This window comes from Perissodus microlepis, chromosome 4, assembly GCF_051167445.1.
Source record: "Perissodus microlepis isolate ML-2025 ecotype Zambia chromosome 4, ASM5116744v1, whole genome shotgun sequence".
NCBI classification, from domain to species: domain Eukaryota; kingdom Metazoa; phylum Chordata; class Actinopteri; order Cichliformes; family Cichlidae; genus Perissodus; species Perissodus microlepis.
In genome coordinates this window covers 14,474,508-14,488,085 of record NC_140464.1, presented here as the reverse complement: position 1 = coordinate 14,488,085, position 13,578 = coordinate 14,474,508, and the positions used below count along the sequence as shown (strand labels likewise).

Genomic DNA, 13,578 nt, shown 5'->3' with positions numbered 1-13,578 from the left:
GTGGTTAAAATACAGGCCACACAAAGTCAGCATCTACAGCTTCATGCAACTCCTTTTTGTGCAAAAGTGTGTTAGACCAGAAAAAGAAATGTTATTTGTAGTAATGCAACTTTGTCTGTGTGTGTTTTTAAAGGTCCAGTGATCGGCGAGTTTTTGAGCCAGTTAATGCCTCTTCTCCATAACTGCCTCCAACCAAACAGAGACCCAGAGATGAGGATGAGCATCTTCACAATGCTTGCAAAGTTGCTGCTGGATGCAAACAAAACACTGGATTCTCAGGGGTGAGAGTGACACGCGTTCACACTAAAGAACAGAACTCGGAAATGAGATGTTTCTGTCTGACGTTCATGAATATTTCACACTTAACAGCACGCTCATTTGCTGTTTCATTTTTCATCCTTTTCTCTACATGAGGTTCAGACTTTAAATTTCCAACTAATCAGTTTTAGTTTACACTTTGTGGATTTTACATCACTGTGTTCATTCAAAACATGCTAACAAGGAACCATAATTAGGAATGCATGCACAAAATGAGTAATTGTATAAGTTGTTTGAGATGGTTGGTGATAGGATTCATATTCATACATAATGATAATTAGCTTTATATTCACACCTATAAAAACAGAGGTTGCAGAGTGTTTTTGACACACAACAGGAAAACGTCTGAGGCAACGGCCAATATTTTGGAGCTTTCAGTGTGGCCAGGATATTCGGAATATCAGATAATGTAAATTATCTAATATTCCGAAGGCCAAGATTTCCAGTTTCACATCTTGGTCGTTGTTTACTAGTGAAAAAAATTTTTACGTGGGTAAAACATCATTGCGTGAAATTGTACTCCTTCTTTTTCTCTCTACATGGACAGTTTTACTTGCATGCAACCAAGGCCTGGTCAAATGTGATTAGTCAATACGACTCAAACTGCACGCAGACAAGAAATATAAATCAGAAAGCTTCCAATATGTTTACATCCAGAAATCTTCATGTAAAATAATAAGGACAAATGCAAAATGCCGTTCATCCATCTTTCCTCGCTCCCTCTACCACTTATCTGGGCTAGGGTCTTTGGGGCACCAATCTCAGTGGGTTGATACCAAATCATTCCCAAGCCAGCCGACAGATATAATCTCCCCAGCGAGTCGCCTCCTCCTGGCAGGACATGCCTGAAATGGCTCTCCTAGGAGGCTCCAAAATGCCATCAAAAAAAAAAATAAATGGATGAAAACAATGAAAAAAAAGTCTAAACGATTCTGCCAGAACCGGGGATTTAAAAGAATCTCTCTGAATCTGTAAAACATTTCTCCTCAGGCAGGTAATTCCAAAGCCACAAGGTCATAATTTCTGCTCCATAGCTGGGCACCAGGCCCAGACATACTTTAATTTTTTTTTTTTTAAATAAAAAAAGTCATAAAATCAATTGTAAAACAAACAGGAAGCCAATGGAGAGAAGCTATTATTTATGTGATGCTGTCTGCTAAAATCAGTAAGAAGCCCAGTCATCCTGAAATTATAAACCACATTCCTCACTCACCATACAGACTGCAGGGGAGTCTCATTTGAGTTCAGATGGTCTCATTGGGAGTATTAGATCAACTAACGCTGATTAATTAATCACTTCACAGCTTGCCTGAAGCAAACGGCGCATGCTGCCTGAATCTCTCGTCGCTAATTTGAATGGTTATTGACTGCTTAAGGAGATATGGAGGGGGGGGGGGGGGGGTCTAGCAGGGATGTCTGACATCCACCCCCCACGCCACCACCAACACCACCCCAACAGGGTCCCCTCTGAGCCCTCAGCTGTGCAGCGCTCAGTATGGGCTCGGGGTTGCGATCTGATGGAATGCATTAAACCCGAGATCCTCGCAGCAGCTGCTCCCGTCGATCAGAAAGAAAACCTCAGATGGAGACATCTGTGTCGTGTGTAACTAATCTTAAAGCTGCAGTCAGAAAGTTTGTTTTGTTAATAGGAGGAAGAAACTAGTGCTAATCTTTGTATGGGAACACACTAGAAGTCCCTTTTGGCTCGAGTTGGCAGCAGCAGCAGAAGGCAACATAATGTATTTCAGTGAAAAGTATCACATAAACAGGAGGTCTTCTTGAGCCAGAATATTCTGCCATCTTTGCCAAAAATGTGGAAGTTGGATATTCAGCTTTCGTGAGATTTTTTGTTTTTTTAATCCATAATTTGGCATATCGCACAAAAGAAGTCTGTCTCTTCACTTCCAACGTGGCCACCTGCACTGCTAACTGGTTCACTCATCCCTGAGCTATATCTCCTGTAATCACAAACCGTCAGTATGACGGAAATCATGGTATACCTTCAAAAGGTTTCAGATTCATATAGTGTGAACTTAAATTATCCTATACGGGGCTTTGCCTTCTGCCAAAGTCCTCTCCCCTCATGATTTATGGGCTGGTCTTGATGCTTGGCAGATTGCAGGCCACACACGCGCTATATGTCATCAAGAGCACAATGATAGTCATAGAGAAAACCTCTCGTCTTTGTTCTGAAACCAAAATGGCATAATGACAGCTCCGCTATGGAACAAGCTGAAAGGGAAAGTTTGTGTGCGTTCACGTGCCTTTCATCCGCACACGTTCATAACACTTTTGTTTCATGTGGATTTGTGTGTCGTGATTAAAAAGCTGAGTATGAAATCTAAGTAGAAGGTGTTGTGTAAGAAATGAAAGTGTGTGCCTCTGTTCTCCACCGTATGCGGCTGGACAAAATAATCTGAGTTACAAGGAAGACAACGGTGTGCTTTCATGCATGAACGATATGCAATAGATACGTCTTTAGTCTTAATGTCAGGTTTCAAGATATAAAACGGGAGGGGAAAAGAGATGAGCTCTTTCTCTTGTTCCAAATGTGGTTTCTTATCTTTTTTTTGATTGCAGATAAATTAGTAACATGAAACAAGAATAAACTGAGCTGTGCTTTTATCAGAAGTGACCCTGTAATAACACATTCTAGAATGAAACAAATGACAGAGTAGTTGAAATGAATATTGTATAATAATATGGCTAAATTCCAAAAACCTTCCAATACACCTTCTACTAGGGCTGTTGATATAACGATATATATCGATGACGATATAAAAACGTCTATCATTTCATTTTACGCTGTTTGTTTCGTGGTGTCGCAAAATAAACTGTTTACGGCAATATTTTTCATCGTTTTGATGGTCACTGTAGTGGCTATATTAATTTCTTAAAGTTCTCTCTTTCTCTTATATTTTATATAACCACACTATGGACAAGCGCCTGTTTTTATGCGTTGTGGTTAGCAACAACGACGGTAACAGCATCGCGTGTCCGCTTGTTTATGTTCCACATAAACCTTTCACAATAAAGCTCAAGATCCCGTTGAGACTTTTCAAAATAAACCGAATCACGTGAAAGAGCAGATTATTTACGGATTAGAATTAAAAAAGAGCCGCCAGGTGCTAAAAAATAAACCTTAGACCAGTGGTCCCCAACCCCCGGGCCTCGGACCGGTACCGGTCCGTGAGTCGTTTGGTACCGGGCCGCGAGAGTTGAGGCTCAGGTGTGAAATGTATGGTTTTCAGGGTTTTTATCGGTTTTCAGCGTTATTTTGTTATCGTTAACTCGGTTTTCCTGGGTCTTTTCACGTGTGTTATGAATAAATCTTCTTTTTTTCGGTACCGGTACTAGTTTTATTTTGTTGTATTTATCCGCGACACCTTAAAGGCCGGTCCGTGAAAATATTGTCGGGCATAAACCGGTCCGTGGCGCAAAAAAGGTTGGGGACCGCTGCCTTAGACTCAAACGTTAGAACAGGCTTTTCCCCGCAGCACGCCGTGTAATAAATACTCACAAAGAAAACGGCGGCCTTTACAACTTCTGTCTAAAAATGTATAGTTTCATGCATCGGTTAAAACATTCGACTCCAGCTACATGACGCGCAGCTGGAAACACTTCCCGCAAGACGAGCTGCCCGAGATTCACAGAATTTACAGAAAATGTTACATTTTTGTGATTTTTATATCGTTATCCGGACGATAGAATTCTTATATCGGGATATGAGATTTTGGTCATATCGCACAGTCCTACCTTCTACCATGACGCCATCATTTGGGCAAAAGTGCTGGGGCACCTTCTTACCTCAGCCATGGAAGCCCATGGCATGAAGCTCCCAGTGCAAAGTTTTTGTGCTGATGTTAATGCCGGAGGAAGTTTGCAGTTATTGAGTCAGCAGACAGTTGGTGAATTTTCCACATTCTGCTCCTCAGCACTCAGTGACCCCACTCTGTAGCTTTACATTGTCTGCCACTTTGTGGCAGAGTTCCTGTGGTTCCTAAACACTTCCACATTGCAATGATAGAACTTACATTTAATTGTGGAATATCTCAGCTGAAAGAAAATGTACAAACTAACTTGTTGCTACAAGTTGCATTACCATGCTCAAATTCAGTGAGCTCTTCCAAACAAGCAAATTTTTTTTGACAAATAGTTGAAAAGGCAGACTGCATGGCTACCTTGCTTTTGTACACTTGTTGCAGTAGGGCTGAAAACACCAGATTTCAAGATTAAGATGTTGTCCAATCTTGTTGTCCACATTGTGTATGTGCAATGATGATGTTGAAAGACCCAAAATCTATTTGAGGTCTGTGCACTGCATAAGACCAACTACAGAAAAAAGCACAGTCTGAAGGTGGCTTTTGGCATCACATGAGATTCAAAATTCACTTCTGTTTAATCCAGTGGTTCTCAGAATGTGAGATGTAGGGTGACTGCAGGTGTGGTCTAGAAAAACAGATTAAAAATAGAGTGAAATCTAGTTAAATTCATATGATTTTATTTAGGGGAAAAACAGTCAGTAGTGTACTTCTGTTAATGTGCCAATTGATATATATTAAAATAATTTCAGTTTCATTTTTCATTATTAATGATTGATTTAAGTTGTTGTGCAATGTGGAGCATGCCAGAAAATGAACCACTTGACCTTTTTTCAACTGGATCTGAAGGCTCTGATCTGATTTAAATAAACCTGTAATTGAGTAACGTGTGGAACCATGGGGGTTTGTAAGAAAGACCAGAGTAGATCGGCTTTCCTCTTGGACCACTTAATGTATGCTGAAATGTTACTGTGGATTTCTTTGTCCAATGATGCCCAGGAGACTTGTTCCCTTCCCCATCTTTGAGACCAATTTTCTGCTGTGCTGTCTTCTGAGTGACACTTACCTCTGAGAGATTGCTGAAGTACATATAAAGCCATTAGGTATACAGTCAAAATTACCTAGCACTTGCGTGCACGGGTGTGCATGCATACAGATGTGTAAGTACAACACAAAATCTTGCTTCCCTAACCACTTGACATCATCCTTGTAATGTGGGAATATGTCTTTCCATCCTCTGGCATCACTCGTGATGAGCTGTTAAGGTGACTGAGCCCATCCAGCTGCACAATTCTTGCTGTATTTGCGACACACAGTCCCCCTCTACTGGCAGGGAATCGTTGCAACACTTTAACGCATGTGGCATATGACAGGTTAGTGGCATAAGCTGAAGAACCAGTGGCCAGTGCTGGTTTGCAGTTAAAGGCATTGCAGACTGTGGTATGGATGCCAGAGGCAGAGAGAAGTGAAAGGAGGATACCCAGATGTTCTAGTCATTGCGTCAGGCTTTTTCTCCACTGCTGCCTTCCTCCCCCTTCTACATTACGACAGCGAGTGTAGGAATGTCCATGATATTGATGGTATAGCTGTAATGCTGCAGCAGTCATGTAACATTTGCACATCATCAGAAATGTTTCGGTGCTGGCCGGTTGCTGTATTGTACATAAAGCAGATGTCTTCTCTGTACTCCTGCTGACTTGTCGTGTCTTTTTTCCCCCCTTCCTGTGCGTCATCCCAGGCGTTTCCATGATGATTCAGAGAGGTTTCTGAGTGACGTCCTGCTTCCTAACCTGGTGTGGCACGCAGGCCGCATCGCCGCTGCCGTCCGCACCTCTGCCCTCAGCTGTCTGCTGGCAGTGCTGCATGGAGGTGCCATCACACCTGGACAGGTATTTACTGAAGGACATCAGCAAATCCATCACATGTATAGTATGATGCACACCGTTTTTTCTGTTTCCACCTGTGCAGAGTGACTCATAAGCACTGGAGGCACATGCCGGATGTGAGCTCCCTCCAGCACTTTTGATCTCCAATCTGCAGGAAATTTTTTTTTTATTGACTCTGTAAAGGAAAAGATGTGGTAGTGCATTCCTGTAATCCATCAGGGCTTGACATTTACTTCAGATTCTCTGTTTTGTCCATTTCACATCAAAATAGACGGTCCCACTCGGCCTTTTAGGAAAATATATTGTCCGCCATCTTTCTCTCCTTGGCTGAAAGAGTTGGCCACGGCAGGTAGCAGGTGTACGCGGGGGCAATCGGGTTCGCATACCTTTGTCCCAGAGGAACAATGCTTCCACTGTTCTGGGCCCTTGTTATATGTAGGAACTGTCACCGGAACATGCCCTTGCACCTGCCTGCCGGAGCATGTGCCGAGTTTACAGTATGTGCGTTCGCACAAGCACCCGCACATCTGGCAGTACTTGCCCTCGCGTGCACAGAGTGACCATTTTAAACTAGCTCAAGCACCTGGTCTTTTCAGACATCTTTAGCTGCAAACATCTGGGGTGGGGCGGTGTGAGCGTAGGCGTACGTGTCCACGATTGCAGGAGCGGAAAGCCTCGAAAAGAGAAATTTTGGGTTTGAGTTGAACAACACATCCAGATCGATGCGAGAACAGAAAGTCATGTGTGTTTTCCACAGGCGACTCGACAGCGACTCGTTTAAAAGGACATTGTTTCCTCTCTGCTCCCTGTGAAAACAATTAGCAGCTCCAGTTGCACTTGGCACCGTCAGATTGTCACTGATGTAATGCCGGATCACTTCTCTGCCAAGTTTTCCTCCTCTTTTTGACCCCCCTTCCTTGCTCTCTTTTTTTTTTACTTTTTTTTATTGTTTCGCCTGCATGGTTTCGATAGCAAACAGACTGGGCGACAGAGGTTTTAGCCATCACTTCTTGGAGCCTCACCTTGTTCATCAGTCTGTTTCTCTGCCCGTGTGATTAAAACATCAGTTCCTGCTGGACTCGAGCTCAACGTGATTGTGAACTCATCCAAACCTGTAAACGCTATACTTCAGGTTGATGTTTCGCAATTTAAGCGAATAAAACCTCATGTGGTGCTGACTGACCCCTAAATGAAAAAATCTGAACTGCTTTGACATCTTACGTAGAGATATAATTTCTTTCTTGGTTGGCTTGCATTTTAGAAACGATGTAGTTTGACCCCCTGCCCGTTCTGTACGCAGCTGATCAGTCTGGAGGAGAGGATGCGTCCCCAGGTGTTGTCGGCCCTGGAGGAGGACTCTCAGATGAGCCGACTGTTGGCTTGTCGCTGTCTGTGTGCCATACTCAGACTCACAGGAACCAGTTTGCACCACGAGGCTCTCAATAAGATTTACCCCGGTAAGTCACAGTGTGCACTGTCATTTTGTGTGAATGCAGTTCAGGCTCGATTCAAGTCATTTTTATTTATATCGCACCAAAACTGTTGCCTCAAGGCGTTTTAAATTGTAAGGTAAAGAGCCTGGAAGAAGCCAGTATGGGGGAAATATGTTCTTTCTTTCTAGTACCTGTCAGTACCTGACATTTTGCATTATAAACCTGATGTAGTCAAAAACATTATTTATTTATTTATTTATTTTTTATTTTTTTTAACCACAGAGCTTCTGAAGCGTCTGGATGATAGCAGCGAGGAGGTGCGCGGTGTGGCCCTGCAGGCTGTGGGGCTGTGGTTTTCCAGCCTGACCAAAGACTACAACCCTGTGCTCTGCGGTGCTCATCTGCAGCTTCTCTTTCAGCAGCTGCTCCTGCACCTGGATGACCCTGACAGTTCAGTGCAGGACCAAGTGCTCGGTAAGACTGGGTGGGGTTTAGAGACAAGGATAGAGTGTTGATAGCAGGACGCAAACATGCCCTCAACCTGCTTTTTAAAACAAATAAAAAATATTTAAATTTGAAGTTTTACTGCTAACGAAATGTGCTGTAGCTCCTTCTGGGTCTGCACTCTTAATCCAAACCATAACTCTTGACGTACAATGACAAACTCTCGTACAGCTTATTTTTTTCCTTGACATCAACAGTCCCTGATGCTGTGAGAATAGTGCAAGTCTGTAACTGTAACTCATTGGGATACATTAAGTGCACCGTTCTCAAGTTGCGTGTGCGCTGTTTGGTTTCAGATGATGTGCGACAGATCTTAAGATCTTGATTAGCTGAGAAATATGATGGTGAGTGTGAGGCAGTGGTGAAAGCAGAGTTTAGGTGTGACGCTCTGCAGATCAGCCTCCTGTGTCCAAAACACTCAGACAGGGATGAGAGGAATTTGGGGTGTCTTCTATCAAACGTTAGACTGTGCTACTGGCAGTCGGCCAGTGTACCCTCTGCTCCCTTTTTCCAAAGCTTACCATTATCCCTCTTTTCCACACAGTTTATCACCAGAAGCAGCATGTGCAATTTCCCCTGTCAAAGTATTTTAAGACCATTAAGAGCTGGGCTTTTCTTGGGCTTCAGGGGTTGCAGATAAAGACCTCCCCACCTAAGATGTTCATTTCACAGGTTAAATATGTGAGCTTTAATGTCTGTATAATAACTCCCTCCTACACGCACAGGAGTGTGTGCGTGTTTGTGTGTGTGGTTTGCCTCTCTGCTCAGGATCTCTCTTCTCAACGCTCCCACGAAATGAAAACCACATTCAGACGCTCTGCCCCTCGCCACCTTTTCACATCTGCCCTCACATCCCACTTAATCCCTTCATCTTTTATCTGTCATTCTCTCTTCCTCCTCCTCGTGCCCTCTGTTGTCCACAGTGGCTTCACTGCTGTGTTTTATTTACATATCAGTGGAAAGTCTGAGCACATTTTTTCCCTCCTGAACTGTCTAACCAAGCCTCTGCTCCTCTGGACTTGCACTCCCTCCCACTCTCATATGAATGTTAGCTGTCATTGCTTCTGACAGGACGCAGGTGAGTGCTGATGCCTTTGCCAGTGATGAGCGAGAGAGAGGCCTCGCTAAGGGACCTCTCTTTCTTTCTCTCTCTCTGAGTTTAAAAAAAAAAAAGCATTTTCATACTCGCCAGATGCCGCAGAAGCCTCAATACCATGAAGCCTCACACTTAAGAGGACTTTACAAAGACACTGTTTGTTTCTGTGATGGAGACTTACTATATGCACACCCACATTCAGTGTTTTTTCTTTTCTTTTCTTTTTTTATTGAGAGCAGTTTCTGTGTTGTATTTATTTTTTAAGGATCTCCTTGGTGGGTGGAAAAAATAATGGGATTCCTCTTGGCAAGGCTAGGACATTCGTTTAGCCGCACTTGTGGAGGTGGAGCATTAGGAAGAGCGCTGGCCTGGATCTTGCTCGCTTTCTTTAAAACTGAGAGAAAGATGTCCATGGCCTTGATTCTGTTTGTTTCAGTTTAATCATGAAATGAATAATTGAGGATGTGGTTACTGTCTCAACTTATCCAGGACACAAAACAGTTGCGTATCTCACACAATGGCACGCATTGGCAACAAATCCCATGAAAAGTCCCACATCACTGTTGGGTTTATTCTGCTAGCAGTTAGTACCTGCATAGCCAAAGCCTGTTAAGTCTTTACTCCGTGTCTTAGATCTCTGTGTGATAGATGAGTCACACTGGGTGAAGTGTTCCTACATTTTCCTTGGCCATGAGACTCTGATGCAGCACTCACAACTACCAAAAAAGACAGTTTGAATGAAATTTGTAAACAACTGCTGGTCTTTTCAATGTATAAAAAAGCATCAGCCCTCTTTTTTTAACATTGGCAGATTTTAGGTTAACATACTGTGACAGACAATAGATTTTTTTTAATTGATATTTAAAAGTTTAAATATCTAGTTTAGTTATTTCAGCCAAAACCAGTGACTCTCAGACTGGGGTCATCCATCGTTGATGCCAAAACGTACAGTGATAGTTTTGTTTCATTGTGTGGGGTTTTTTTTTCTTTTCAATTCAAGTATTCATTTACCACACTGGCACAGTATTAGGGATCATTTTCATGCTGAAAAAGGAAGCTGTAGCCAATCACGTTTTCTATACATGATGGGTCAAAATCTGATCGTACAAACGCATAATTCCAGTTTTTCCCATGGTTCACCCAACACCACTGGGCTCAACCAAAGGTCCAGAGGCACCACTCAGATCCTGTGTCAGGTCTGTGCTGGACATTTTTTAAGACTTATTACATCTTCTTTTGTCCTCCACTTGTCCAGTTTCCTCAAATTTATTAAGGACACAATGCACACCAATGCCGAAATCTAGGGAGTTTTTGGCTAATAGCGCTTTGTAAAAACACCTTGTTGATGCAAAAATGCTTTTTGGCAAACTGCATTATCGTTGGTATTTTTCATGTATTCAACTAAAGAAATGGTAACAAATTATCCGTTTTGCAACAGGCTGCCAGTAAAAAAAATTCCCTTAAGATACAATTTAAAATTGTGTGTTATTTGTAGACACAACACTGGCTCCTTGGAAGCAAAATTTGAAGAAATGAGGGGTGGCTCAGGACTTTTGCACATTGCTGTTATAAATGGAAAAAATGAGGGACATTTACACAAACAAAATAAACATATTCCACCTTCACCCATGTTATCTTTTCAACCCAGATTTATTTTCTGATACAATTGTGTAAAATTGTGTCACGTGTGTCTGAAGCACTTAGGCTGAAAAGGTTTGGAATACCAATAGTTTGAATGGTACCTAAATGATGTTACAGTTTTTGGAAATTTCTCAAATTTCCAAGAGGCTCCAAAGTGTTTTAGAACTGCTGAAATAAATGACACAAGAGCATTAGAACTTATTCTTTTCAGCAGATGTGCCTCAAACAGTTTAAGTATATGGTTGTGAGTCGGGCTCTTCAAACTGTGCTCAGAGACTCTTTGTGGAATACACGACCTCGCGTCTCGCTGAGTGATCTATATCTGACAGCACCCATAACCAGCCCATATCCTTGTGGAAGCATTCCTCCCTCTCATGCATGGCTCTGTTTGAAGCTTTCTTTTTCCCACCCTCTGTCTTTCCCTCCATCTCTCTCTACTTCTTCCTTTAATAGCTGATCCCATTCTTACGCTTCTTGTATTTCAAACGCATATCTGCGAATTGTCTTGATGTCTGCAGCATGTCCTGACAGAATGATGGACAACACTCCCATCCCTCCTTCTGTCACTGCTGGCACAGGCGTAACTTGCTTCTCACAAGCCATCATTGTTCTCTTTTAATTCAAAGTCCCGCCTCTCCCCACCACATCCATCCCAACTGAGTACAGGACACACAAAAGCTAAGAATCCCCTCAATCCCCTTGAAGAACAAAGGTGGGTATCAAATGATTAGCTTACATGCAATAACTCATCCAGAGTGATATTCTGTCACCACTGAAACAGCGCTTTTGCATTGTTGTTTGTGGAGTGTTTACCCACTGGGACAGCAATAGAAGTAATTCAATATACCTGGAAAATCAGCACAGCGTGTGGGAGCAATGGAGGAGAGGATTTTAACAGTGACTTATCGCCTCCTGGTGGATTTTTATTTATTTATTTATTTTATTTTTTAAGGATCTGCACACTTGGCGTCTATAATATAGTTGATCGCTGCCACCTGCTGGTGTGCTCAGTCCTTTAAGCGACTAAGAATGTTCAAAAAAGCTGTCATGGAGGTCTGTATTATCTCCAAAAGGGTCATTTGATGTACAGTCAGCAAAAAACACACAATCAACAAGCAAAATGCAATAAATAGCGTGCTATTCAAAAGACTAATGGCAAACTTCTCTGAGAAAGGGTGGCTAGAGTCATCCAGGATCGGCTGGGCCTGTCCTTACCTTGTACAGGTTATGAAGGTAAATCAGGGTCACACCTGCAATTTTGCTACACTGTTGCTGTTTTTTTGTTTTGTTTTTTAGCTTTAGTGAGCGTTCCAGCTGATAAAAGAGAACGTGAGAACAAATTCAATAAAACTCATAAAAGTGCTGTTGACGTGGAAACCACAGAGCTTGTAGTTAAAGTGCATGCGTTGTTGGGTTGTTCTACAGACGGCATTCACCTGGAGCTCAAAGGTCAACTTACAGCCTTTGCTTGCCTATAAAATAAGGAAAGGCTGTAAAGCTATAACAGTGCCTCGCCCACCTTTATTAGCTAAAATATTATTATTATTATTATTATTATTATTATTATTGTTGTTGTTGTTGTTGTTGTTAAATTAAGGGGACAATGGAAAACGAGATCTGGAAGACCGTGAAAATTTTCAGATTAAAACTGTGCATCAGTGCGTGCTAGTTTAGCTCACTGGTTGAGAATCCCTATGGCTGTACAGCATCCAGGGTTCGAATCCAACCTGCAGTCCGTTGCTAAGTATCTTCTCCGACTCTTTCTTGTCTACTCTTTACTGCAAAAACTTGAAGTGCAAAAACAAAATGGAAAAAAAACTGCACATCATCAATCTGTTACCTTGTTTGACAGAAATCAGTGCATTTCTTTCTTTTTTATGACTATTTATTGAACAAAAATGTGCATTATGGTTTTGTAAACAGCCTAAGCATAATTTTTTTTTTTAAAAATAGCTTATTATAAGTTGGATTGGGGAAAGAGATTTTGCTTTGGGTCTGGCTAAAACTTTTTGGGGTGGGAATGTCAGAATTTCTTCCTGGCAGGAAAAATGCTGGAAGGAAACCTTAGCTGCAATTTGTGTGAGATGTGCAGCATCTTGATGAGCCAGAGTGCTTTTAAAAACACATCCAGCCAATAGTTAAAGCTTTAAACTGAGTTATTTTTATGTTCACAGATAAATATGAGGCAGCACTTTAGGAGAAGTACAGCGTGCCAGTTGTTAAGTATGATGGTGCAAATATTATAAGTGGCTTTGAGATTGTTAAAACTGTCACTCCTCACTGAGTGACAGCATCAACTCGCTGTTGTTATTTAGTGTAGAGTGGAATTGAAGATCATGGCAGATGTTTATTTTTGGGCCCAAAGTATTTGATGTTCAGCTCAAATCCAGAATGCTGACTTTTATGTGTGCTGTCTTTCTGAATTTGTTTCTCTCTCTCTCTGTGCGCGCGCGTGTGTGCGTGCAGAAATCCTGAAGAAAGGCAGCTCGGTGCACCCTGCACTTCTGAAGAAGGAGGTGGAGGCTGTCCGGGACAAACAGCGAAGTCCTGTCTACTGCGATCAGCTGCTCCAGCACATCAGCTCACTGCCCACAGAGTCCACAGCAAGCTGCACGGAGTGACGCTGCACACGGAGAAACGGAGACAGATGTTTGTGCCTTAACTGTGAAAAAAGTGTTCACTTTCTGTTCTTTGAAGTCTATTTAACTGTTTTTGTTTGTTTTTTAGCAAGAGTAGAAAACATTTCCAAGACCTGTTCATTACCTCACCATTGTTCTAAACTACTATGAGTTTTATGACTAAATGTTCTTAAAAAAAAAAAAAAAGAAAAAGAAAAGATTTTTTTAATAATTTCTTTTTATTCATGTACAGTGTCTCCT

The 13,578-nt window shown here is 42.0% G+C and overlaps 1 protein-coding gene across 1 annotated transcript in view; it reads left to right on the top strand.

The window, feature by feature from the left end:
• Window positions 1–13,535, top strand: part of dnaaf5 (dynein axonemal assembly factor 5) — a 29,120-nt gene extending 15,585 nt beyond the window's left edge. Inside the window, exons 9-13 of the mRNA XM_084925960.1 lie at window positions 134–281; window positions 5,878–6,028; window positions 7,326–7,482; window positions 7,741–7,932; window positions 13,166–13,535. Of these exons, the coding sequence (XP_084782086.1) occupies window positions 134–281; window positions 5,878–6,028; window positions 7,326–7,482; window positions 7,741–7,932; window positions 13,166–13,320 (803 nt within the window). The 3' untranslated portion in view covers window positions 13,321–13,535. The remainder of the gene's footprint in view (window positions 1–133; window positions 282–5,877; window positions 6,029–7,325; window positions 7,483–7,740; window positions 7,933–13,165) is intronic.
• The last annotated feature ends 43 nt before the right edge of the window (window positions 13,536–13,578 follow it).